Here is a 26,466-nt window from a genome sequence, read left to right as displayed (position 1 = left end):
TATCACACCGCATCTCATGATTGCATTATTTGTTATACTCAAAACTCTACTATGGATGTTTTAGATATAAATAAAAGTATCATGTTCAAAAATCGAGTTTTTACAAAAAAAAAAATTTAAAATGTTAGTTAGATTTGTGTTCTAATATTCAAGTAGACTTAATTATCAGTCAAGCTAGATCACGTTTAGGTCGAGCTGGTGCAAATTATAGACTCATTTTCTAGGTTCGACCTAGCTCAAAAATGGGACTAAAATTAAAATTTATATTAGCCCGGTAGCCAAAATAACATTTATATTATCCTTTATGCAAGGATGGATCCTCGATGTATAGACTAACAGGAAAACATGAGTTTTAGCATTCAAACAGTAATATTTCATTTTTAATAACTAGAAATCAATTTCTTAATACAAACATATCTCAACAACACTCCAAAAAGTTATCTATTTATGGGTACCTTTGGATTGCTTTAAACTTAGAAGCTTTTCAGCTTTCAAACCTGCTTTAGTTGGTGTTTGGGTAACATCATTTCAGTGATATTTGGCAACTGACGCCAAATTCCGGAATTTGGTTGGAGCGCAGGTAAAAGTTTCTGTCAACCCACTAATGCCACCTTTTCATATTTATGCCCACTATCTCTCTCTAAACTATATTAGTACTCATCTCCTTTTCACATTTATGCCCACTATCTCTCTCTAAACTATATTAAGGCTCATCTAATTATAATTTTTTTCTTTTTTTGTCGAAAAGTTAAAAAACTATTATTTAATTTTATTTTTTTTGTCACCTAATTATTTTAAATTTTTGGATATTTTTATTTTTACATTAGTCAATTGGACAATAAAAAACAAAATTGAATAGTTAAATAACCAATTTGTAACTTTTCATGGTTGTATGTAGAGTTAAGCGTTCAATCTAATTTAATCGAATGAAAAAAATTTTGAGTTAATTGAGTTAACGAATCATATTTTGTCATCCTAATTCGATTTAAAATTTTCTCGATTTAAAAACTCAATTCGATTTAGGGTTTTGAGGTAAAAGTTTTGGGGGAAATTAAAAAGATCTAAGTATTTGCTTTAGGGGGAAAGTAAAAAGATTTAGGGGTTTGGGTTAAAAATATAAAATATTATAATTTGATATTCGATTTATTTGAATTATTAAAAATAAAAAACTCATCTAAATTCGAATTCGAAATTCGAAAATTTTTTGAATTTTTTAGTCCAATTGAGTTTTATTCACCCTTAATTAAGTGACCAAAAAGGAAAAAAAATAATTAAGTTATCATTTTGTTACTTTTTATAGTGAAGTGACAAAAAAATAACTCCTAATAAAATGTGTATATATGTTTTCAGTCCTAGCACTTGCATGTTTCTTTTCGTTCACATCTCATTACTAAAAACAAGTTAATTACTTAATTCATTTAAATTATATTTATAATTCAATATAATAAATCAATTATTTAAATAAACCTATAAAATAGCATTAGAGAAATTTAAATGTCGAATGCCATTAACATACTTACTGCTCTACGGAACTAATGTAAATAATAATTAAATAAACCATAAAAGTTTATATCAATAATGAGATATTTTCATCATTTCATTAATAAGTTTATTATTTTAAATACAATTTTATTTTTAGTTTTTTTATTGATTTCATATGTATCAAATAATTTAAAAACTTACATATTATATATATATATATATATTAATTTTTTATGTCTTCAATAGTTATACCATCACATCACCACTACGATTGTCCTTAAATCCAAATATATATTTACTATTAATTTTGATCAGATAAAAAATAATTATTTTTTAAAAATTGAATTGATATAAGAGTGGCACTTGCGTTTAGGATGCTAAATCCATTATCTTTTGTTAAATATGAGAATATGATTCTTTGGAATATTGACGGGAAGATATGTATAATTGAAAAGTTAAAATTTATGTTTGAGATAAAATTATCTTTTTTTTCTTATTTATTATTTTCATTATTTTTATGCCTTACTTTTTCCCCTATTCACAATTTTTAGATACTAATTAATTAAATTTTAAATTATACTCTAATTTAATAAATTTGAAATGTTTAAAATTTATATTCAATGTAATCATATATTAATTTATTTTTATTTAAAAATGAAATATTAAATTGCTTGTTTATTATAATAATATATATTTTAAATTAATAATAAATTAATCATTGAAAAATGTTAAATTTATATTTTATTTTATGAGAGAATTTTGGAAATTTATTATAATTCTTAATAAAATAGTGAACCCTCAAGATTTTAATTAATATTTTCAAAAATCACACCGCATTATAATCTAATGAGGAATTTAAGGGCGTGATACCAGAGAAGATAACTGACATTGTATTATTACCCTGGTTTGGATTGGGCCCAAAGTATATACCAACTTAGGTTAGCGCAGCTCATTCCTTTCTGTCACGTCTCTATCACTCAGGATATTTCTCCGCAGAGACCAAAGTCAAAGTCAAAGTCAAACCTCCACTGTCGTGACGCAGAGATCTGTTGGTTCTGTTTTCCCATGTCCTAAACAGAAAACACAATAATGCTTTCCTTTTTCTTGTCTCAAAACAGAGCGCAACTTTCCTGATTTGCTCTTCTTCTGGTTTATCATAATAGTTTCTTTATTTGGGTATTGTAGAAAATAATAAAAATAAACAATCTGGTTTTGCTTTAAAAAAGAGAGGATCAAATTATGGCTGCTCCGCCTGAATAACCAAAATTATCATATTAAGGGCTATTTTTGATGCTTTGATCCGTATTTCAATCTCTCTTTTTGGTAAGAACTGACATTTTGAATGTTCTAAAAAAAGTAATACTGTTCCAAGTAAAAACCAAGTGTTTCAAATTCTCAAATACCTCCCCAAAAATATTTTTAGTAAATTTTCCCTAGGTGAGAGTTGTAATTTAATGAAACTTTAACTTCATATTCTGTTTTTCTTTTTACAAATTTAGACAGCACAATTTTTTCTTATTTACACGAAAAGATGTTTTTTTCAGTTGGTGGTTAATTTTACATGCAAATTTATTTTAATTGTTGTGAGAGGGGCGAAGTTGTGTTTTGGGGTTCCGTAGTTTGATCCAAAGAATCCCCATTCCGATCCGCTTCTCACTTTTTGAGCTGTTTTCATTGATTTCGGGATCTGAGTTCTTGTTGATTGTACTATAAGCCTTTTGGGATCTTCCTTATTCAATTCGAAACCTGCATTTGTAGACGAAACTTGGGTTCTAATACCGGGGACCTTATTATTTCAGGGGCCAGTAAATTGAATCCTACAACACAAGAAGAAAACCCTGTTGTATGAAGCATTCAAATCATGGGTTGCATTTGCTGGAAAGGAAATCGATCAACTAAATATTTCGAAAATAACCGTCACAAAAAAGGCAAGGCCCACAAAGACTCAACAAAAACAGCAAAAAGGTTTCCTGTTTTCTCTAAGAAGGACAATGCAGTTTCTCAGGCTGCATCCTCTTCTGATGATGAGGAAAAGAAGACTGTATTGTCTGTTGTTGAGAGGCCTAAAAAGACCCCATCCCACTCGCAAAGCCTGTCAACCGAGGCTCGGGTCAGGAGTGGACATAACCAGATGAGGATTTCCAGGATCATGGATGTCACTGGTGGTGAGAAAGGTGCACAGATGGTTGCTGGCTGGCCTTCTTGGCTTGCAGCTGTAGCTGGAGAAGCCATCAATGGGTGGATACCTCGAACGGCTGAGTCGTTTGAAAAGTTGGAAAAGGTCTACAAATTGGTTTTACCTTTTCTTAATTCATTTATAGTTTTGATTCTAGTGCTAATTGTATTAAATGGTTCAGAAATTTGTGTTTTTCTTATATATGCTTGCTTTGAAATTTATATTCTATATACTACCTAGTGTATGTGGTTAAAATGAGCGAATCTTTTGTTGATGTAGCTCTTAGAATTATTGCGCAATCTTTTATGCCTACTGACTCTTTTTTCCTTTTCCACAACTTGACTGTCCTGCTAATAATGTAGATCGGTCAAGGTACTTATAGCAGTGTGTACAAAGCTCGCGACCTTGAATCAAACAAGATAGTTGCCTTGAAGAAAGTGCGGTTTGCTAATATGGACCCTGAAAGTGTTCGCTTCATGTCGAGAGAAATTATTCTTTTACGTAGGCTTGATCACACTAATGTCATGAAGCTTGAAGGTCTAATTAGTTCTAGGGTGTCTGGAAGTTTATATCTTATATTTGAATACATGGAGCATGATCTTGCAGGGCTTGTGGCAACACCTGGGATCAAGTTCACTGAGGCTCAGGTATATTCATCTTCGATGTTTATTTGACTATTTCATTAATGTTGTTCAAATAACCATAAAGATCTTCTGCGCTTCTAAACAATATATGGATGGTGAAGAACACTATTTTACAAGAACTCTACTACATCTTGAACTGTGGCTTTTCTTTGGTTTTTGATTGTACATATTGGGCATGATGCATAAACTTGTTAGCATTCACTGCTTAAATACAAAACAGTTGGTGGAAACACCAATCTTCAGATATTAGCTACTTATACTTCGTAGCAGTTTGTCTAACTTCCATTATAGTGTGCCATTATTTGATTTCTGAAGAACTATATACCCCTTTTCATTTTTTTAACTCAAATGAAAGCATTAAACTTAGTTGTTTGTGCTCAAATGCTAAATTTTATGTGTTATCTCTGCAGATCAAGTGTTATATGCAACAGCTGCTTCGTGGTCTTGACCATTGCCATAGTCGAGGTGTTTTGCACCGTGACATCAAGGGCGCAAATCTCTTGATAGATTATAATGGCAACCTCAAGATTGGTGATTTTGGACTGGCAACACTATTCCGTCCCAACCAGAAGCAGACTTTAACAAGTCGTGTAGTAACTTTATGGTACCGCCCTCCTGAGCTTTTGCTCGGTTCTACAGACTATGGAGTTGCTGTTGACCTGTGGAGTTCTGGTTGCATTCTTGCTGAATTATTTGCTGGAAAGCCTATCATGCCTGGAAGAACTGAGGTACTTATTTAAGTTTTGGGGGTATTGACCCGTATTTTGGAAATTCTTTTGTACATCAGGCTTCTGATGAAGTTTTGTGTCTCTTATGTTAGAAGAAATAAATCCTCTAGTAGGATTATTACTGTTTGTATGCATCCATGGCTATATATATAGTTGTATGTGTTTGCGGGTATGGATGTTGGTGAACATGCATGAAGAATGGAAAAATATACATGCAAAGAGACTTCTGCATTTCTTTTCACATTATGAAACTGGCAGACCAGGATGCTAAAAGCTCGACTTTCAAGTCATACTATACAGCAATTTGACTATTTTGCTTCAAATTCTGCAGGCATAGTGGTACTGTTCTATGATCTAGGTACAGAATTGCTTAGACTAAAACTATGATCTTATATAGTGATTAGGCTTTGTGAATTTACTTGTCACCTCATTTCTCTTGTAGGTGTCAAATTATTTGCTCTTTCAGGAGAGAGGTATGAGTTTGTGTTTGTGTTGTGTCAGTGTTTGCTTTTAATGTACTCTGCAGGGGAGAGGGAGGCATTGCTGTTGGTGTAGTGCGTATCCACAGAGCTGATGTGGTTTACTTTTAGTTGAGAATTTACTGGAGCATGCATTATCTGATGAACTTATTTCTGTCGTACTTTTCACTGGCATGAGATAATTATGAACATACAATGAATGTATTGTCTACACTAGAATTGTCTATAAATGTTCAGAATTTACCCATAGAACTATCCAAGTGCAGTACACTTAGTCCTACAGTTGAACATTTCTGGAGTGTGGTGATCTCAACATTTATCTTTTGTAGGTTGAGCAGATGCATAAAATCTTCAAACTTTGTGGATCACCTTCCGAAGAGTATTGGAAGAGATCAAAATTGCCTCATGCAACTATTTTCAAACCTCAGCATCCTTATAAACGTTGTGTTTCTGAGACATTCAAGGACTTCCCTGCCAATGTGTTGGCCCTTTTAGAGGTTCTTCTTGCAATAGAACCCGAGTGTCGTGGAACTGCTTCTTCAGCACTTGAGAGTGAGGTAAAGCTAGTTTCCCTCCAAGTCATACATTTTTATCTAGGTTATGACAGCTCTTTTAGTTATCACCTTATTATTTACATATACTTCTTTTTGGGATCAATCTTTTTGTTAGTCCAACTGCTTCTTTGTGTACTTTTTCCTTGAGAATGAGAAAAGACTCCTAGCTTATTGGCTTGACTACATTCTGACATCTACCATTCACAATCTTCATAAGAGAACTCTTCATGGTTTAGTTGGGAATTTGAAATATCTGTATAATAAGCAAGAAGCCTTTCTTAGCATTTTAACTCTTTTTTGGTATTCCTTAGCATTTTACCTTCAGTTGGGATGCCATTATTTATGATCTTTAATAGTGTAATCTTCCACATACGGTTGGGTGTTTCAGCTATCCAACTTGTTGGTATATTGGTACACATCAGGTTTTCATTTTACTTGAGAAATGACATTTTTGCCAAAGTTATCTAGGAAATAGTATTGCACAACATGTGTTTGTGCCCTGCTGGGCAGTTCATCATTGGATCTTAGCATTCTTTTTGTTTACGGTATTTCATTTTGGTAAGTTTGTTTTAACTCTGGAATTTTTCATCCAGTTCTTTACAACAAATCCTCTTCGCTGCGGTCCATCTAATTTGCCTAAGTACCCACCTAGTAAGGAGTTTGATGTCAAGCTTCGAGATGATGAATCCAGAAGGTATTTTTCTGCTTTTTGTATTGAGAATTTGTTTTTCTTCATTGAAGTTTTGTGAATTTGTCATTTTGGCGTTCTTTAAAATTTTCTGATAAAGTACAAAAACAACTGTCCTGCCTGTTTGGTAATTGGAAAACCAGGCAAAGAGCAGTTGGTGGGAAACTGCGTAGGCATGATTCAGTTAGAAAGGTTTCTAGAGCTGTTCCAGTCCCAGAGCTAAATGCTGAGTTACGAGCATCCATAAAGGTACTTTCTAACTTGTGAGATTTATTTGCTTATGCATAATACATATATTATGATAGTATGTAACTATGGTGTTTGAACTTTTCTCAATGGAAGTCAGCCCCTTGATCTGGACTTATATTTATTGTATTGCTTGAGACAGAAGCGGCAAGGACATTTCAATGCTAAAAGTGTGAGTGGAGTAAGCTATCCTCAAAAGGATGGGAGTGCCGGCTTCCTTATTGAACCTCCAAAAGGAACGGCAAGAGCTGTATACTCTCGTTCTGGCCAATCATTGCCCCCTGCCAACTTTGGGTCTTCACCGAGTATGAAGGGAAATGAGATTGAGTCTGTGAAGGCTTCTGCTCAAGCATTTGGCTCTCCAAGGAATACTGAAGAGCCGAGAACTCAGACAGCAAATGCACATCGTGGAGCAATGGAATTGTCTAGATTTTCTAACTCGGTTGCAGCTAGTGGCAGTTCACAGTTTGATATGACCAAAGAAAATACTATAAATCCACATTGGCCAGAGGGGTGTCTTGGCAACAGATGTAACCATCTGGATAATTCTGGCTCCTCCAAAGAGTGGGAATGGTCACATCAATTACGTGGTAGGCCAAAAGTTTCACTTGTAATGGATGAACTATTGTCTTCCAAGGAATCAACTGTGGTAAGAGCATTATGGACAGTTTTATCAATCACGTGTTTTGTCCCAGACATCATATATCTTTCCTTTAGTGGCAGGTTCTATATCCATTCTTCTGACAACTGATCGATGGATGCAAAGCTTTTATCTGATTGCCATATCTTAAAAAATTGGCAAAAATTTGAAGCTAGAAGCTTTTACTTGGCAAAGAACATAGTTTATAACGTTTCCTAATGTCTCATCTGTCTGGAGTGAGTCACTAATGCCTACTTTTGTGTGTTAATCCAGGCTTATGTTCCCCTGAACAACCGAATCCATTATTCTGGACCGTTGATGCCTCCTGGAGAAAACCTTGACGAAATGCTCAAAGAGCACGAGAGACAGATCCAAGATGCTGTCCGCAAAGCTCGTTTAGACAAGACAGGTAAAAAGTAATTTGGATGATATTGGACAAACTGAATTGGTTGACGAAAATTGGAAAAGAAGCTTTTACGGGCTTTATTTTGATACAGAAGGTGGTGAGCAGAGTGCCAATTGAAGTAATAGGGAAAAGAATAACTCCATGTGGAGGTCTGACTAGTCTTGCTGCCACAAGAGATTCAGTAATCATGAAATTGCCATGGATTTCAAGTTGACTGCCGGATAATAACTATTCCATCCCATTTCAATCTGAAGCTGTAACAAAACAAAAAGATGGGAGAATAGAGAATGGTGTGTGGTATATGTTAGCAGTCCAAAATGTTCTAAGAAATGTATAAAATTCCGAAAAAATATTCTTGTGTCATTCTTTCAAATTCTATTTGTTCATGGTTAGTTGTCGATAGAATTCTTACATGTAAAGATGAACTCATTCATTCATTCAGTATTTTATTTATTTATTGAAGGGCTTTCTTAGTTAAATCATTGTTATTATTATGTTGTATTTCAGAGACATTAGCAAACTAAAAGAATTCTCAGTGAGGACAAAAATTATAGAGAAAGTCGTCACCAAACACAAATCCACCGTGACTGCCCCGTTGGGACAATGAGTCATGAAAGGCTTGTACCAAAAATGAGGTGGTTGATAAAGACGTTAAGAAAAGCTGAGCATGACTAGGGAGAGTGGTTTTGGTGCTATACGGCTCATGCCATAAGTGCTAGTAAAGACCCTACAAGGTTATATAGTACTAAATGGGTGCTGTGATTTCTTCCGAAATAAGATAGTCATGTGGATTTAATCCGTTCGGGAGACCTGGAGAGTATTAAGTGCAATCTGAACAGATGAACACCTCGGATGGTAGGAATCCTCCGAAGAGATGATGTGTTATGAGTCTAAAGATATGTAAGAAAGAAATTGAGTCTGAAACTTGATAAGCTTTATGTATGGATACGAATTCAGAACTTGTGATATGAAATTTAAAACTCATTCCTATATGTTTTAGATTCACTGTAAGTCTTTATTTATTTTGTTCTGTTCGTTCTAATGGATTAACGATTAGCACAATCCAATAACTATTGGGATTAAGATTGTATGTATTGACAAGTGAAATAAGAAGAAATTAGAATTGATGCCTTAAGCAAGTAATAAGAAATCATGGAAAAAGAATCAATGCATCAAGAGAGTTACTCGGTGACTTTCTAGATGAAATTTTGAGAATGAAATTTTTTTAAGGAGAGTATTATATATATCCCAAAATTTTTTATTTGGCACGTGGCATTATTTTAGTAGCAAATATCATGAATTTGCAAGAAATTTAGAAAATGAGTCATTTACGAATCTTTATTAAGTCAAACTTAATTTTAGAATGGGAAATAATGAAAAGAATTTTAAAAGGGAGAATGTGGTAAAAAAGATTAAATTGTACATTTTAAAAAGTTTGAGAAATAAAGTTCAAATTTGACCAAAATGGGAAAATGTGAATTATTAGTGACTAATTGGTAGGAGAATAAATTAGATTAAATGTTAGCGTAATAAAAATCACTTTTGAAACCAAATTGAAAAGATTTAATTGCATAAGGACTATATTATAAATATATTAATTATGTCGAGCAAAAGGTGAAAGTATAATTTTCAATACCCAATCATGTGTATTTAATATTAAATGAGAATTATGGAATTGGGGTGAATTACCTTAAAATGATGATTTTTAATCATAATTATCGAATTACATCAATTTTAGGTGGACGCGTTTTCAATATATATGACAAAAAACGCTTTTAATCGGATGTGCTTTTGGCTTCAGCTAAATAGTTTGATTTTTATCCAATAAAAAAACCATAGAATTTGAAAAAAAAATTATGATTTTTAAAATTTTAATTTTATCATTTAAGCAAAATCTTAATTCTTATATAATCTTTTTAAGTACTAGATTATAAAATTTATGTAATAAATTAAAATTTTTTTTATGCAATAACAAAGTATGGTTTTATTTAAATGGTAAAATTGAGTTGTTAAAAATTTTAATATTTTAGGTTCAAATTTCATCATGTGTAAATGTTTATTTATTTATTTATATGAAAAGATAAAATTACCCTCAAAATAATATTTATTGTTTTGTAAAAATGAGAGATTTTTGGTAAATTCTCCACTGAATTAGAATTTAATTGGAGGTAAGGTTGTTTGAACCAGATCGAACCGGTCAGTCATACTTATTAAACTAGTTGATATACGAGTTTAAGAGAAGTATCAAATCGATTAACTCGTAAATTGATTGAACCGATAATAAAACTATTTTTTTAAAATTTTAAAATATTATTTTATTTTTATAATTTTTTTAATAATTTATTAAATCTAATCTTATGAATGAGTTAGAGCCGTGAAACTGATTAGATTCACGAATGAATGACTTACCTGATTCGAGTATGAAATGCATGGGAGGATGATACCAATTTAGGAAAAATTATAAATATTAGCTATAGGTAATTTTTACCATACAAATTATGGGTGTCCGTATATAATAATTTATTGGAAGGCTTTCAAAGCCTTTGGCACGTTTTATTACCCTTATATAATAAAAATAAGAATATTTAATATTTAATTTGTCTACAATAAGAAGGGGATAGAGTGACGGCCAAAGCTTTCCCTTCCTCTTTCTCTGAAATTGTTTCAAAAAATTTCCCCTTTTCGATTCAATCATGAGTAACGAATAGTGAGTCCACCATTTCCTCTTCCCTTTTCTCTTTCCATTTATTAGTAATTTTTCAATATATTTCTACTCACATTTCATTTCAAAACTATTCTTTCTTGTTGGTTTTTAGTGATTATCTGTTCAAGCTTCTGCTTATCGGCGATTCCTCCGTCGGAAAATCCTGCTTGCTTCTCAGATTTGCTGTAAATTTTAATTTCTTACTATTCTTTAAATTGCTTTTCAGTTGTTATTTTCGATTTTTTGCATTGTCGGTTTGGTTTTGGCCTTTTGGGTTTTCCCCTCTTTCTTGTTGTAAATTAAGAAGAAGAATGAGTAATGAACTTGATTTTAAGGTTAATGTTTGAGTAATTAGGGTTATGAATTTTAAGTGTTTTTTACTTTGTTTTTTTTCCCAGGATGATTCTTACGTGGATAGCTACATCAGTACCATCGGTGTTGATTTCGTGAGTTTTTTTTTCGTTGCTGGACAAATTTTTTTAATGGAAATTGTTTCATACTTTCATCTGCTAAAAATGTGAAAATTAATTTACCTAATTGTTTATATTCAGAAAATCAGAACGGTGGAGTTGGATGGCAAGACAATCAAGCTGCAAATTGTGAGTATAATATGTTTCTTTACTAAATGTAATTTACTTTTCAAAGCCAATTACAATGCATTTCCAATCTTCTTTAATTTAAGCTGATATTTTCATTCTTTCAAAGTTATTTATGGTCAAAAAAATTTTGAACGTCGCTAAATTTACAACCCTATATAATTTTGTTGTCATGTAGGAAAGCCATATGGGCTTGCGAGAGTCCCGTGTCAAATTATTGTCTTGGTAGAAGAATACGAGTATATGACCCAACTGTCAATAAAGGCTGCTACTAGTGTTCGGCTTTATATATAGATCGTTTTGTTGTAAATGATTGAGAGAAGACAGTGCCATATATCAATTTCCTACCAAGAAGGGCTTGCATAATCTAATGACTTAATTTTGATACACCGGAATTGGGGTGAATGTACCTAGCAGGTTCCTCTATTATAGGGATTGGATCAAATTAGTCTCCCTATTGTTAAATTGATCAATTTAGTCCTTGTACTATTAAAAAAAAATCAAATAAGTCCAAATTTCAATAGAGTTAACATATATTGTTAGAAATTGTTATTTACTGTTAACAAAGTTACTATTTTGAAAGCTTTTTATGGTTCTGCAAATGAAATATTTTGTCCGGAGTTGAATTGCAAATGATAAAAATTAATTTTCATGTTATGTTTTTAACAGTAAATGTTAACTTTATTGCAATTGACCTTATTTGATTCTTTTTAACAGTACAGGGATTAAATTGATTCATTTAATAGTATAGGGATTAATTTGGTCTAGTCCCTATAATAGAGGGATTTTGCAAGTACTTTCACCCCTGAAATGGAGACTTTAGTTGTATAACTGATGCAGGAGTTGTTAGTTGTGGCCATTAGGAAGGTGTTTGTAGGACAAGTTTGTTTAGTTAATCCAATTTAATTACTTTTCTTACGTTTGACCATGGCTGTCTAATGTTGGGAGAAATTAGTGACGGAAAAGCTGTGCATCACTTTCCTCTAAAGTTTTTCCCCCTTTTTCACTGGCTCTCAATTAATGTGTAACATTTTGCTCTTGTTTCTTTTAGTGGGATACTGCTGGACAGGAGCGTTTTCGGACTATTACTAGCAGCTACTACCGAGGAGCTCATGGGATAATAGTAAGAAACTGAACCTGATTGATCTCAGATCATAAAATTTTATCCCAACTAGACCTTCAGGGTGGGTATTGGGATGTGTTTCAAGAAAATATGATCATCAGGTTATCTGCTAATTGATATCCATTTTCTTTCTTGCAAATATAGTTAACTTGCAGTCAATATTCTGGATGTTCTTGCGTCATGCTAATTGTAATGTGAGTCCAAAACTACCTTATTTTTAAATTCTCAAGTTGGTGAAAGAGGAGGAGCCTGCTTTACTAAACATACATACTATTGGCTTTTTACTGCTGTTTTGAATATTCTATTTTGGGTGTGTAAATTTATTTCCAATCAGGAATGTGTGACAGAAATGTTCATTGTAGCTCTAGGTAATTGCCTTCCATTTACTGATTCCATTGGTCAGCTAGGTGAATAGAAGTCCATACTGCTGTTTGAACACCCTGAAATTTATTAAAAAAAAAAATTGTCAAAATCAAATCCTAGCATGTCAAAGAACATAGAACATATATTTTTATTGTTAAACATCTTACTTTCTTATTTCATATCTGACCCTGTTAAGTGTCTCAGAATCCTTTTGTTGGTATTACAACAGGTCGTCTATGATGTTACCGAGATGGAGAGCTTCAACAATGTCAAGCAGTGGTTGAACGAGATTGACAGATATGCTAATGACAGTGTATGTAAGCTTCTGGTTGGGAACAAATGTGATTTAGTTGAGAACAAGGTTGTCGACACGCAGACAGCGAAGGTTTGTTTTATTATTTTTAATGTTATGACAGTTATCATCAGTTAATTGTCTTGTTTACCCGGGGTGTTCCTTGAAGGTTTTTAATCTCTTTGAGATTTCTAGATGCTTTAGGTCCTCTTGAAATTTCTCGCTGGTTATGAATGGATAAGATAACAGTTTGGTTACACTACTGTAATCTGCAGCTGGTGATTAGATATAATTTACTGCAGGCAATCATAATTTGATTAATTTGCAATTCTGTTCTTCATTGAACTACAGGCATTTGCAGATGAAATTGGGATTCCTTTCCTGGAGACAAGTGCTAAAGATTCAATCAATGTAGAGCAGGCTTTCTTAACCATGGCTGCCGAGATTAAGAAAAAGTACAATGAGTTCCACTCTGTCGTACTTTTCCTTTTTTTTTTTTTTTTTCCTTTCAAAATCCATAATCTTTTTACCTATTTGCTATTAAATGAATGTTGTTTCTGGTAAGATGTCACAATTGTCTTGGTCACCCACCAATAGGTTCTTAATGCACCACAGAGTATTTAATGTAATGATCATGCTTCTGATAATTGATCTTTCACATTGCTAGCTTAGTCTGGAGTTCACCAGACGTTCATAAGAAAATCGTTCACATTATTTATTGTCTAAAATCTCCACTTTCTATTTATTTCTAGTTCTTTTATATGTCATATCTTTAATTACGAAGTTTACCTATCTGGTTTTCTATCCAATTTTATGCAGAATGGGTAACCAGCCAACTGGGAACAAGTCTGCCGGAACTGTTCAAATGAAGGGACAACCGATCGAACAGAAGAACAATTGCTGTGGCTAGTAGCCGGAACTCTTTTAGATCGTAAACATGTTGCATATCATATGAACGTTTCAGAAACTAAAATGCTGCCTACTTGAACTTTTTCTGTGTAAGTTGAAGTACCAATGCATGTTCCTCGTATCTTATATTTTCGTTAGATTATATACCGTATTTGCTGAAAAACAAAATGTTGAAGGACTGAACTTGAGTGCAGGAACCATTATTAGTAATTCCTAATATTCTGGTATTCATGAGGACAAAAAGATTCAAACCACAGGAAATGCATGAGTGACAACTGAGGATTAGTGGGTGCAATACCTTCAATGTTTAACCTGTAAGCCTTCACAAAAATGATGATAAAATCCCGGTATCTGAAACAGTCGAAAATTTTTACCCCCCTTAAGATCATTGACAGAGGAGATGGTAATTACAGCCATGTCAAAATAATCAATAACTTACAACAACACAAGAACATGAATAGTTCAAATGTTTGTAATGATACAAAATAACGTAATAGCAACAAGAAGAATGTCTTGACAATACAACACATTGATTACACAAAAGAAAGGAATGAAAATTGTAACATGTTCAAGATGATGAACAGCAAGCCTTTTTGGTGTTGGCTTCGGGTGCTCCAACATCAATGGTCTTCCCTTCTTTAATACTTGCTGGTGCTGGCTCATCTGAAGAAAGTGACTTCTTACTAATTTTGCGGTATATTTCAGAGAGAATGGTCTGGAAAGCCTTCTCAACATTTATTGCTTCTAGTGCAGATGTCTCAATAAATGAAAGGCCTTCTTTCTCGGCATAGCTTTGACCATCCTCTGTGGCAACTGCTCGGAGATGCTTCAGATCAGTCTTGTTCCCAATCATCATAATTACAATGTTAGAATCCGCATGGTCCCTGAGTTCTTTCAGCCATCGGCTCACATTTTCAAAAGTCGTTGGCTTGGTAACATCGTACACCAGAAGAGCTCCAAGAGCACCTCTATAGTAAGCACTGGTTATTGCTCTGTACCGTTCCTGACCAGCAGTGTCCCATATCTGAGCTTTCACAGTCCTCCCTTCAACCTGAAAGAAGCCGTATTAAGAACATTTAACTTATAACAACCAGACCCGTAACCGTATTTCTCATGCCTAACATGCAGGGGAAAAGGCAAACAGAGAGACCAGAAACACATTCGACGCTTTCTCCAAGAAATGGACATTACCTATATTCTCTCTGTAAAAAAGACCAACTCCACATTTTCAGTCATTTCCGACAAGAGAGAAACAAAAAGACTAAAATCTAAACTTATTTATGTTATATTAGTTGTAACAAGGTAGGCCATCAAGTAGACTGAGCGAAATAACATGACATGTGTGCAACTCTTAAAAGGTTGCGACTTTGGATCTAGATGAACATTTCCAACCTTGTTTGATCAAAACAGCCAAGTTAGTACAAATAACAATGTATTATTTTTCAGATTTTACAGTTATTTTCATACGAGAACTAAAATGTCTATTTATAATAATTAAATTTAGCTAATATCTTATTCCACCATTCAACATTTTTGGCATTAAAAAGATACCCTTTAGTCATAAATATCAGTTAACCAAGAAAACTCGCACATTTTCCATCAAGAAAAATGGATTGGCACAGCCAGGAACCTGTTGCCCTTTAATCATCCCCTCTAAGGGCTGTAACTCATGACTAAACTCACCAGCGGCCACCTAATCCGATAGCAGTCACACTTTTTTTTTTTTTTGGGTATAACCACAAGTATCATCATTCGTTTTGTAATCTAGGATTAGTTCTGTTCGGGCCAGGAGCGGATTCAAATAGACTCTGAAATTCAAACTTGATCCAAATGTCCAAACTGATGAGATCGTGCAAATGAACTACGTATATTTTAATCGATAACCACCTAATTTCATTTCAGTTAATTAACAAATATTTAATGATATATAGTTATTTCAAATCCACCGCCAAATAGGCGTCTATCAAATCCTTCACAATCAAAGAAAAATTTTACATATTTATTCATGTCTCACATAGCTTCAACACAATTCAATACTAAAGATTATCAAAATCAGGAGTGAACTCCATTTTCTTTCAAATACTATGACCACTGATTGGCTCAATCTAAAATATCATACATTCAAGAAAAACCTGGAGAATTTTTTTTTTTGAAAGTAAAGCAGTTGAAATTCAAATTAAAAAGAACGATTAAACAACGAACAAATCAGATCTACCGCACGTTAAGAACGGGAAATAATTGATCTAAATCCAAGCATCTAAAGTAAACCAAAATTACACTTCATTACAGATATACAAATAAATTAACGAAAAAAAAGAGAAGAAAAAGGGGAGATTTATTACTTGGAGAGTGCGGGTGGCGAATTCGACGCCGATGGTAGATTTAGATTCTAAGCAAAACTCGTTCCGAGTAAATCGAGAAAGCAAATTAGATTTTCCAACGCCAGAATCGCCGATTAGTACTACCTTAAACAAGTAATCGTATTCCTCGTCCGGTCTCCTCGCCATCTTTTTAGTTGTTTTTTTTTTTCTAAGCGTTTTAGGATAAAAATTGAAATTGAGAATAGCAGCGAAGTCCTTTGTATTTCCAAGGGACGGAAGGATGAATCTGGGAGAGAAAACTAAAAACAATGGACAGATTTTTATAATTTGTCAATAAAATGTTTCAACTTTAATTATTATTATTATTATTGGTTAAAATATCAAATAAGCCTTTTGAAAATAATTAGAAAATCAATTAAGTCCATCGTTCAAAAATTGTACTTAATTTGATACAAATCATGATTCATAGACCTCAATTGAATCACAATTCCTCAACTAAAACAATTGTTCCAAGCACTAAGCACATCATCATTCAAACCTCTCACTCAACTCTCCACATACGACTGATCGATATCTCATTTCATTCTTTTCATTTTTTTTATCATTAAAACCAAAAAATCTTGTAAAATAAAACAGGTATCTATACTTATTTATATTTATTTTATTTTTTAAAATATTATTTTTTATAAACAGTTATTATTTTTGATAAATTTTATAATTTTAATTTTTATAACTTTTTGTAATTCTTAAAAAAATTTCAATAATTTAAATTTTAAAATTATTTTCATAATGTGTAATCAGTTTTAAAAATTTTAGGCTTAAATGTTAAAAAAACTCATTAGAAAATATATAAAACATTAATTAAACCCTTGCAAAATTATTAAAAATTAATTAGTTTCTTCGTATATTTTGATAGGCCTAAAAATACTAAGAGAGATGAATTAATAATTTAAAATTTCATCAAATTTTTCTAAAATAAAAGAGTTAAAAAGAAAGAAAATCTTAGACAATCAATTTATAGTGGTTCATCCTTAATTGTTTATCTCTACTACATTGATACTCTAAGAAAAATATCTTAATGTTTACAATCCCTATATTTTTTAATAAGGCTAATATAAAACTTTTCCGCTAATTTTTATATCTTAGCAAAAACCCTTTAGCTTTTACATAGGCTCAATTGGAACTTATCTAATTCCTTATGGTTTTATATCTAAAAAACCTTAACTACACTCTTTAAAATGCAAGGAGAAATAACAAATAATTGGTGAATTTCTAATAGGTGTGTGTTGGCAAGTTTGAGCTTTAAATGCAAAGAAATAAGAGTGATCTTTTTTTATACTCTAGACATGCGCAAGCCCATTTATGATATCTAGATCTGTTATAGGTTGGACGTGTGTAAGCCCATATATGATATCCAAACCTGTTATACGAACATATATTAAAGATTGGTTTGGATTAGATCAAGCAAATCGACTTTCTTGTTTTGAAGAGATTGGATTAGATTTTGAATATTGAAGACTTATTTTGAACTTATTGAAGATATTCACTGAGCTTATTATCCTGCTAGTTTAATGGGGAAGATTGATTGTAATTGATCTAATATGTTAGCAAATCGAAAGTAGTTTATACACTTGAGATTTGTATAGGTTTTGTACAAAGAATTTTAGCACTTATTTGTTCAATAAAGAACTTGTAATTGTAGGTGCATTGAGGCTCCATTTGTTTCACTGAAAATGACTTCCGGAAAATAATTTTTGGAAAGTTAATATTTTTTGGTGTTTGGATGAATCTATATAAAATATTTTCTGTTATTTGCTAGATTTTTTAAAAATATTTCATAAAAGTTGTTTTCAATTAAAAAAACATATATTTGAGATTTTCTTTTTTTTTCATTGTTTAATTGAATTTATTTTTAACTATAATCTTATATTTTACATTATTTTTTCATATATTAAAAATATTATGTTAAATTCAGATTCATTACGTCATTTTTTAATTGCATGACTACTAAGTGAGTATTTTTTATTTAAAAAAGTGACATCAACAAAATTAAAAAAAAATAACGATGTCAACAATTGGATTTGATTTTCAAATTTGAAAAGTAAAGGGACTAAATTCTTGAAAATAAAAGTATAAAGACTAAATTACAAGTCTGTGAATTGTACGTAGACTTATGACATATTTTATCCTTTATACTACAAAACATTTATTATTAATATATTTATAATTGTAATAAATATTTATTATTAAAATATTAATATTGAATATTTTCAATAATATGTGAATAATATTATTTAAAATTATTATTTTTAAAATTTATTACTAAAATAAAATTGAAATATTAAACAATTTATTAAAATAATAATTTATATTTATTATATTAATAATTTATTATATGACTAAATATAAGTAATTAAATATGTATGTTTAATAATATTGAAAAATATAATATTTTAAATATTTTTAAAAATAAAAATAAAATTTATTATCAATATAATAATATTAAGCTTGATTTAAGTTAATTTTTATAAAAAAATAAAATTATCTATAGATGAGCTCTGTTTCGGAAAATGACTTACGATTTTCAAAATAGCAAGTCATTTTACAAGAAAAAGGGCTTATTTTACCTTGACATATAAGTCATTTTCTGTTGACCAAACTATTTTCTGTGAAACAAACACAGGAAAATGCAGAAAACATTTTTCGTAAAACCTTTTACATGTAAACAAACGGACCCTGAGTTTAAAAATAAGTTAATTACTTTGTTTTCAGTCTAAGTTCCTAAAAACTTAGAAGAGAGTGATACAAATCTTAAGTGCAATAATGAGGTTGCTAATACGATAGGGGTCAGAACTTGTAATCACTTGTTGTATGAGGAAAATCGAACTGCATAAACATATTATTGTGTTCATCTTTGTTGTTCATCAGTGCCTAAAGCAATTGGTATTGCTTGTATCATTGTTTTTGGCATTTCTCAACTTTCTAACAATATCACTCAGTTCTTTCATGTTGAAAATCTTGAAGTTCCAAAACGCTTAGAAAGTAACAAACTTAAAAAAACTAAGAGTCAAATCACTTTAATCCTCAAAATACTCTTTACATTTCACAAAAAATTAACACAATTTCACATGAAAAATATATTTCACCCCATGATGATATGAGCGAGTGGCTAAGCCTATTTACAAGCTAAAAATACAAGTAATTAAAATAAAAAATAATTTCTTATTGTCAGTGTTTGACTACTATACTCAGATATCACTTACAAGTTAATATTTTGTCCAAAGATGAAATATTAATGAAGTGTCCGATATCTTAAGATGAGATTTACCTTTATTCAAATTATTTTGGTTTAAATTTGAAATATTTTGAAACAAATAAATTTAGATTTTGGCTTTAGGCTAATATTTTAAATAGATTAGTTGAAACAAAATGCCACCAAAGTGACCTCTTTTACGTAGATTAGTTTATTTAAAATATCAAGATAATTATATGTTTTTATGATTCATGAGTTTATTAATTGACCCAAAGGTAAGTTAATATTTGGTAGAATTTCAACACATCTGTGGTGATAAATGTGTGACAATTATAAGGTATTTTATGTGAGCAATAAGTTAGTTCAAAGATTGATTCATTGTTTGACATAATTTATTGTTAATGTTTGATTGCTACAAAAAGAGTATCGCTTACTGTTAATATTACTGTCCAAAGACTTGATATTAATGTAGTATTCAGTATCTTGGTATTGAAGCCACTATTTTGAATTTATTGTTTACTTATGAATATGAATATTCATGTGAGCTTGTTTTTATCTATTCTGTTCCATATTTAGCTAGTTCATCTTATGCTGCCATAATATCTGCTAATATAAATTCTATATCCATGCTTAATAGGACTAATTTCAAGGAATTGAAAAGGCACTTATAGTGCTTGGTTATATGGACATAGGTCTTGCACTAAGGGAAGAAAAACTCGCACCTTACAATACGGAAAGCACCCCTGATGCTAAAAGGGATTTTGAGACATGGGATGGTTCAAATCACGTGAGTCTAATGATCATGAAGCATAATATTCCAGAAGCCTTTAGGGACACAAAATCTAAAAAAATTACTCAGGCCAAGGGTTTCCTTGACGAAATTGAGAAATTGTTAAAAACGATAAGGTTGAGATGATATTACTTCTGACTTCTTTGATGTTTATAAAGTTTATGAGTCAAGGAAATGTGAGGGAGTACATTATGGAGATGTTCCATGTTGCTTCAAGACTTAAGGTACTTAAAATCAAGCTTTCTGAGGAATTGCTTGTTTTTATGGTTTTGGTATTGCTTCTTGCATAGTTTAACCAATTTAAAATTAGTTATAACTGTCAAAAGGAGCAATGGGATCTAAATGAGCCCATTTCTCATTGTGTGCAAAAGGAAGAAAGGTTGAAACATGATAAGTCTGAAAGTGCTCATTTGGGCAGTGCCTCTAAAGACAACCACAATTAGGAATATTTTTGAGATGAGAACTGCAACATTTTTTGAGGATGTTGAGTTTGAAAGGAGAAATAAGGTTAGAGATGTTGCTTTTGAGGATGAATTAGATTCTAACTTAGTTACTGTTATCATTTTTGACAATGTTCAGGTTATCATACCTATTATTAATCAAAAAGTGAATCCAAAACCTCAATAAGACAATATTGAACAACTCCCTATTCAAGTTGAGGTAATTGTTCTTAAAGAACAAACTCAACAGCCTCAAGAACAAATGTCATTAAGAAGGTCCACTAGAGAAAAGGTTATAATGGCATTAGTGAAATATTTTGACCTTAAACTGCGCCAGATGAATGTTAAGTTAATGGTTTCTCAATGTTAAAATTGATCATACATTTATATGGTGCAACTAAAAAATTTTGTGTCTGGTGATGCAAAGTTAATGATTTGCAAATTAAAGAACTTCATCTATGGGTTTAAGCAGATTTCCCGTCAATAGTATTACAAATTTTACCAAATGATTATCTCATTCAGTTTAGAGATAAATTTGGTCGATAATTATATATACCAAAAGTTCAGCAAGAGTAAGATTCTATATTTGGTTGTTAATGACATACTGTTTGTCAATAATAAGTTAAGTCTTAACCAATACCCCAAGAATGATTTTGAGAGTAAAGAAATGCGCAAGGTTCCATACGTTTCAAGTATGGGGAGTCTAATGTATGCTCAAGTATGTACACATTCGAACATTGTGTACATTGTTGGGATGTTAGGCAGATATTTAAGCAATCTTGGTGTAGACTATTGGATAACAGCCAAGAGGGTTATGAGATATCTTTAGAGAATAAAAGTTACATACTCATGTTGGAAAAAACGAGTTTGGAAAATCCAACGGAAAATAAATTTAGGGAAAAGCCAAAGTTTTAATTTTTTTCTAAAACAAGATCTTGGTTGTGATATTTAAAGTAATAAACACTTAATCAAATTTGTACCTTTTCGATTCGTCTAGGATGAGTGCTTCAACCGAGTAGTTTCTACGCTATCCTCAAGCTCACGTCTGCCGAGTGTAGGCTCGCTTCGAATCAGAAAATTTTTCACAAAACTTACCAATGGGGTAATTCTGCAATTTCTCTAAACTTTTGGGTCAAGTTGTAAATCAGAAAAATATCTCTAGAAATTTTCTAGAATAATCTCTTCAGAGAATTTTCTCTCTACAACTTTTTTTTGGATTCAAGTGTGTGTAAATAATGACTCAAGGCTCTCTTTATATAGGGAGTGTTTAGAGAGTTCAACTATGGTTAAACTTAATCACTTTAATATTAAATTAATATAATATTTATTAAGATAAATATTAGATTAAATTTAATGTTAAATCTTATTAAAATAATAGAATATTTATCTACAAGATAAACATTAAATTAAATTTAATATTAAGATAATCACTTTAATATTAAATTAATAAAATACTATCTAGATAAGTATTAAACTTAATTTAATATTAAACTATTAAAATAATATTATTTTTAGAATAATTATTTTGAAATCAAATTCTCTAGTAGAGTCCCAATAGGAGTGTAACTCTTCCACTGCTCAACCACCGACGACCAATTGTCGCAGACTATCGGGACATTGCCATCACAGCGATTGGCACCGCCGTGTCCAGTGATGCAGGTGCGACACCTTTACAGCACCTTGAGCCAGTTCGACTGCTCTTGGTTCGATCCGAGTCAATGACGATCTGACCAATCTGGTCTAACCACCGATTGGACTGTCGGTCCGGTTTCACATATCAGGCCTAGTTTGACCAATTTTTGGGTATTGGTTTCGGTTTTGGGCTCTTGGGCCCAATTTACGATCTCAAGTCCAATTTTCAAGTTCAATTACCCATTGGCCAATTGTTTGACTTGAAATTTAACTTCCAAAAATATCATATTAATTTTAGTTGATTTAGTTAATTTAATTTTACTTTATCAAAATTAATTTTTTCAAAAATCACTTAGATTTTCCAAATTAATTTTCCAAGGAATTTTTTTAATAAAATTCTCTTGATAAGTGATAAAAGTAACATATTTTAATCTCATTCTTAAAACATTTTTGGATGATTATTTATGTAAATTAATGAATTTTATGCTCCTAATCCTTTAAATTCATGTTTCTATACTTAGGAGAGCATTTGAGAGCAAAATGAGCGAAAAATAAGCTAAAATCGGATAAATAGAGCAGATTTCAAGAGCCACACGGGCTGGGCCTTCTCACATGGGCTGGACACACGGCTGTGTGAGCCACACGAGCTGGACACACGGCTGTGTGAGCCACACAGGCTGGCACACGGCCATGTGCCAGACCGTGTTGATTTCGCGATTCGTATCCAAAACATGCAGAAAAACATAATTTTTAGGCTTTTCGGGCATTTTAAAGTCTATAAGTACTAAATAGAAGAAGAGAATAGGAAGCCATCAGAGAATATTGAAGAAAACAACTCGCAGAACACCACTGAAGCCAACTCTGAAGTATATTTCCATCAAAGATTTAAGACCTCCTTTTAATTTCTTTATTTTTAGTGGTTATATTGACTTTGAGATATTTTTATTTACAATTAAGAACTAAATCTCTAGATACCTAGGGAAGATGAATCCTATGATGAATTCTATTATTTGATTTCTATTTTACGTGATAAATACTTGATTTTTATTCTCAGTTATGTGTGCTTATCTCTTGTTTTTAATATTTCCTGAATATTAATACATGTTTAATGTGCTTAAATCTGTTTAAGAGTAGATCTAACAAAATTGAGTGAAGTTGCATGCAATCCTAGAAATAGGACGACATAAATCTACTAGATTAGAGCCAAATCTAATAAGAGGATCCATAAATCGAGTTAATGCAATAATAGGAGTTTTAATTAGAAAGGAATTTCAATTAATCAATCTAGAGTTAGTTGTTTTTACTCTTGAAAGAGATGATACCATAATTTAGAGATTTCTACAGATCAAGATACCAAGTGAATAAATCGTTTAATTCAGATTTATAATGATAGATGAAGTTTAGATTGATTCTTTCTTGGGTATTATTTAGCTTCTTGGTTATTATTTAATTATTTTCTTTTTTTATTCTTTGTTGAGTTCTTTAATTAATTAATTTAGTATATTTTAGCTTAAACCAATCACTCCAATTTGACGGTTAAAAAATAGGAAAACAGTAATTACTAGTACTTTTAATCCTCGTGGATACGATATCTCTATTCATTGTTGCTATACTATTTATCGATAGGTGCACTTGCTTTTGTCGTATTTTTAGTTAGTTGTGACTCATCATCTCTAGTTGAACAATTCTCAGGACCACATAATTTAATTGCACATCAAATAAATCGACTCAATTAAAGTATTCCTAAAGTCCTAGAATTTTCTTTTGATTCAAATGCATTCTAGTCGAGCTTTTGTTGAGATAGCGGAGGGACCAATCGGACATATACAATTATGTTTTAGTGATTGCAATTGTAACAACCTGTTTTTCAGTAGAATCGAAAACGGTGTTTCAGAACCACAAATTTGATGAGTGAGTTCGTATAATTAGTATTTAAATTATACGAGTCAATAGTTATTTTTATATTGAATTTTAATTTGAGGAATTTTAACTAATGAATTAAAAGTTAGTATAGGTGGTTCGATTCAAAAGTCAAGTGGTTATTGAAAACAAGGTATTAGGACCTCGTTTCTGTAATTTAATGCCATAAATATTTTTATTAAATATTTAGAGAGTCTTATTATAGGTGAATTGAAGTTTGGTCCAGTAATTTTTATGATTAATTGATTAATTAAGGTAAAAAAATTAAATTGTAAAAGAGGTAAAAGTTTATTGCTATAGATTTAAACTACTAAAGAGACCAAAATGATGATTAAACCATGGTCAAAAAGTCCATGCGGTGGTGACATGATTAAATCCACTAATTTTTTGGCTATTTGCTCATTTAGTCCTAGTTAGTTTAGGTTTAAATTGAAATAAAACTTAATTAATCAATAATTTGAAACAATTAAAGAACTAATTGTGCAATTAAACCTTTCTTGGATGGTAATTATACCATATACTTATATATCGATCATTTATGGATATGTTTTATAAATTATATACATTATAATTAAAAGGTTATAATAATAATTTTGGAAATAAATGAATTATAATTAAAATAAAAGCTAAATTACAATGTAATTTCTTTGATTCTCCTCCTAAAAATGCCAAAACACCATTTTTGGAGGTGAAGGAAGCTTCGGCCAAGCTTGTCCTTCAATTTGGTAAGCCAATTTTAATCGGTTTCTTATAATTTTTATGTTTTTAAGATCGTTGCAACTAGGTCCAGCTAAATCATTTCTCTGTTTTCAAAATGCTTAAAAATTATGGATTATGTTATTGTTCAGTTTTGGATATTCTTAAAGTTTTATGGTAGATTATAAAACTTGAATGTTAAATAGGACTATTTTGTAAAGTAATTTTTGATAATTTTAATGTTTAAGGACTAAACCGTGAAAGTGATAAAATTATAGGAATTTTTGTGAAATAAAAAAATTGTGGGTTGTATGGGGCCCTATACAATTCAGCTGAATTTAAATTTGATTAAAATTAGTTAAATCGCAAGTTTTGAGCTTAGGGATTAAATTGCATAGAAGTAAAATGTCAGGGGTAATTTGTAAAAATTTCAAAAAGGATTTAGTTGCATAAAATAGTTAATTATGTTGCTGGAAATTTATAATTGAATGAAATTATTATTTTGATCAAGGACAAGCTAATAATCGAGGAAAAGATAAAATTACTGAATAGTACCTGAACTTCCATTATTGCTGCAGTTAGTTTGGTAAGTTCGCTCAATTTAATTTTAGTATAATTTTTAAATGTAATATATTAATCTAATTTCATAATGTTAGATTATATTGATGTATGTAATTGGAAACGGAAATAATGAATTGATATTACGTCGATCATTGATTGAGATACTATGAGCCGTTGCTATAAATCAATCCTGTAAGTTCGCACGTTTATAATATTTATGTTGATTCTTATATATTCTATGTTATTATAATTTTATAAAATTTTATATTGTACAATGGTATGATGTTGAAAATGAAAATGGAATATGAATTATCTATCAGGCATTGGGTAGGTGATTTACTATAAGGCTTTGAGCCGGTGATATGGACCGTAACGATGGCTTGAGGTCCTGCATATGTTGCGAACACTCTGAAGCTTGTGTGAGAAGCATTGTGAATTGGTTAAATATTGAATATGCTCAAATGAGCAATATCTACTTATTATACTGAATATGCTCAGACGAGCAATATCTACTGATTATACTGGATGTGTTCAAAAGAGCAATGTCTACTGATTATACTGAAAGTTGCTCAAATAAGAAATATCTACTGGTTATACTAAATGTGCTCAAACAAGCAATATCTACTGATTATATTCAATGCGCTCAAAGGAGTAATATCTACTGATTATATTGAACGTGCTCAAAAGAACAATGTCTATTGATTGTACTGAAAGTTGCTCAAACGAGGAATATCTACTGTTTATACTGAACGTGCTTAAAAAAGCAATGTCTACTGATTATATTGAAAGTTGCTCAAACAAGCAATATCTACTGATTATACTA

General features: G+C 31.3%; 3 protein-coding genes across 4 annotated transcripts; 2 read left to right on the top strand and 1 right to left on the bottom strand.

The window, feature by feature from the left end:
- Window positions 1–2,293: 2,293 nt before the first annotated feature.
- On the top strand, window positions 2,294–8,996 carry LOC107928426 (probable serine/threonine-protein kinase At1g09600). 2 transcript variants are annotated; one of them, XM_016859670.2, is made up of 10 exons: window positions 2,294–2,805; window positions 3,282–3,763; window positions 4,021–4,305; window positions 4,713–5,030; window positions 5,839–6,066; window positions 6,657–6,757; window positions 6,895–7,000; window positions 7,140–7,646; window positions 7,911–8,046; window positions 8,135–8,996. In XM_016859670.2, exons 2-10 carry the CDS (start codon window positions 3,344–3,346, stop codon window positions 8,158–8,160), a joined length of 2,127 nt encoding a protein of 708 aa, XP_016715159.2. In that variant the 5' UTR covers window positions 2,294–2,805; window positions 3,282–3,343; the 3' UTR covers window positions 8,161–8,996. The 2 variants fall into 2 exon arrangements, with proteins under 2 accessions (XP_016715159.2, XP_016715166.2); XM_016859677.2 differs by lacking the exon at window positions 2,294–2,805 and having other exon boundaries at window positions 2,872–3,763; window positions 8,138–8,995.
- Window positions 8,997–10,537: 1,541 nt separating this feature from the next.
- Window positions 10,538–14,151, top strand: LOC107928421 (ras-related protein RABD1). Its single transcript, XM_016859649.2, has 8 exons — window positions 10,538–10,750; window positions 10,860–10,932; window positions 11,146–11,193; window positions 11,299–11,346; window positions 12,395–12,466; window positions 13,059–13,214; window positions 13,473–13,576; window positions 13,941–14,151. The coding sequence occupies exons 1-8, from the start codon at window positions 10,737–10,739 to the stop codon at window positions 14,029–14,031; spliced, it is 606 nt and encodes a 201-aa protein (XP_016715138.2). The 5' UTR covers window positions 10,538–10,736; the 3' UTR covers window positions 14,032–14,151.
- A 297-nt stretch (window positions 14,152–14,448) lies between these two features.
- Window positions 14,449–16,853, bottom strand: LOC107928413 (ras-related protein RABA2a). The gene is made up of 2 exons (XM_016859639.2): window positions 16,373–16,853; window positions 14,449–15,081 (listed from the first exon to the last, which is right to left on the bottom strand). Exons 1-2 carry the CDS (start codon window positions 16,535–16,537, stop codon window positions 14,599–14,601), a joined length of 648 nt encoding a protein of 215 aa, XP_016715128.1. The 5' UTR covers window positions 16,538–16,853; the 3' UTR covers window positions 14,449–14,598.
- Window positions 16,854–26,466: the final 9,613 nt, after the last annotated feature.

Source organism: Gossypium hirsutum, chromosome A12 (assembly GCF_007990345.1).
Source record: "Gossypium hirsutum isolate 1008001.06 chromosome A12, Gossypium_hirsutum_v2.1, whole genome shotgun sequence".
In the NCBI taxonomy this organism is placed as follows: domain Eukaryota; kingdom Viridiplantae; phylum Streptophyta; class Magnoliopsida; order Malvales; family Malvaceae; genus Gossypium; species Gossypium hirsutum.
Note: the sequence above shows the minus strand (reverse complement) of the source record. Positions and strands in the feature narration are given on the sequence as shown.

Bases quoted from the DNA above. Each gene is read 5' to 3' on its own strand.
- LOC107928413 (XM_016859639.2), bottom strand. From the start codon at position 16,537: ATGGCGAGGAGACCGGACGAGGAATACGATTACTTGTTTAAGGTAGTA. The intron at 15,082-16,372 runs GTAATAAATCTC...GGCTTCTTTCAG, and splicing joins TCGCCACCCGCACTCTCCAA to GTTGAAGGGAGGACTGTGAA.
- LOC107928421 (XM_016859649.2), top strand. The intron at 11,194-11,298 runs GTGAGTTTTTTT...GTTTATATTCAG, and splicing joins GTACCATCGGTGTTGATTTC to AAAATCAGAACGGTGGAGTT. The intron at 11,347-12,394 runs GTGAGTATAATA...TGTTTCTTTTAG, and splicing joins AGACAATCAAGCTGCAAATT to TGGGATACTGCTGGACAGGA.
- LOC107928426 (XM_016859670.2), top strand. From the start codon at position 3,344: ATGGGTTGCATTTGCTGGAAAGGAAATCGATCAACTAAATATTTCGAA. The intron at 3,764-4,020 runs GTCTACAAATTG...CTAATAATGTAG, and splicing joins CGTTTGAAAAGTTGGAAAAG to ATCGGTCAAGGTACTTATAG. The intron at 7,647-7,910 runs GTAAGAGCATTA...GTGTTAATCCAG, and splicing joins CTTCCAAGGAATCAACTGTG to GCTTATGTTCCCCTGAACAA.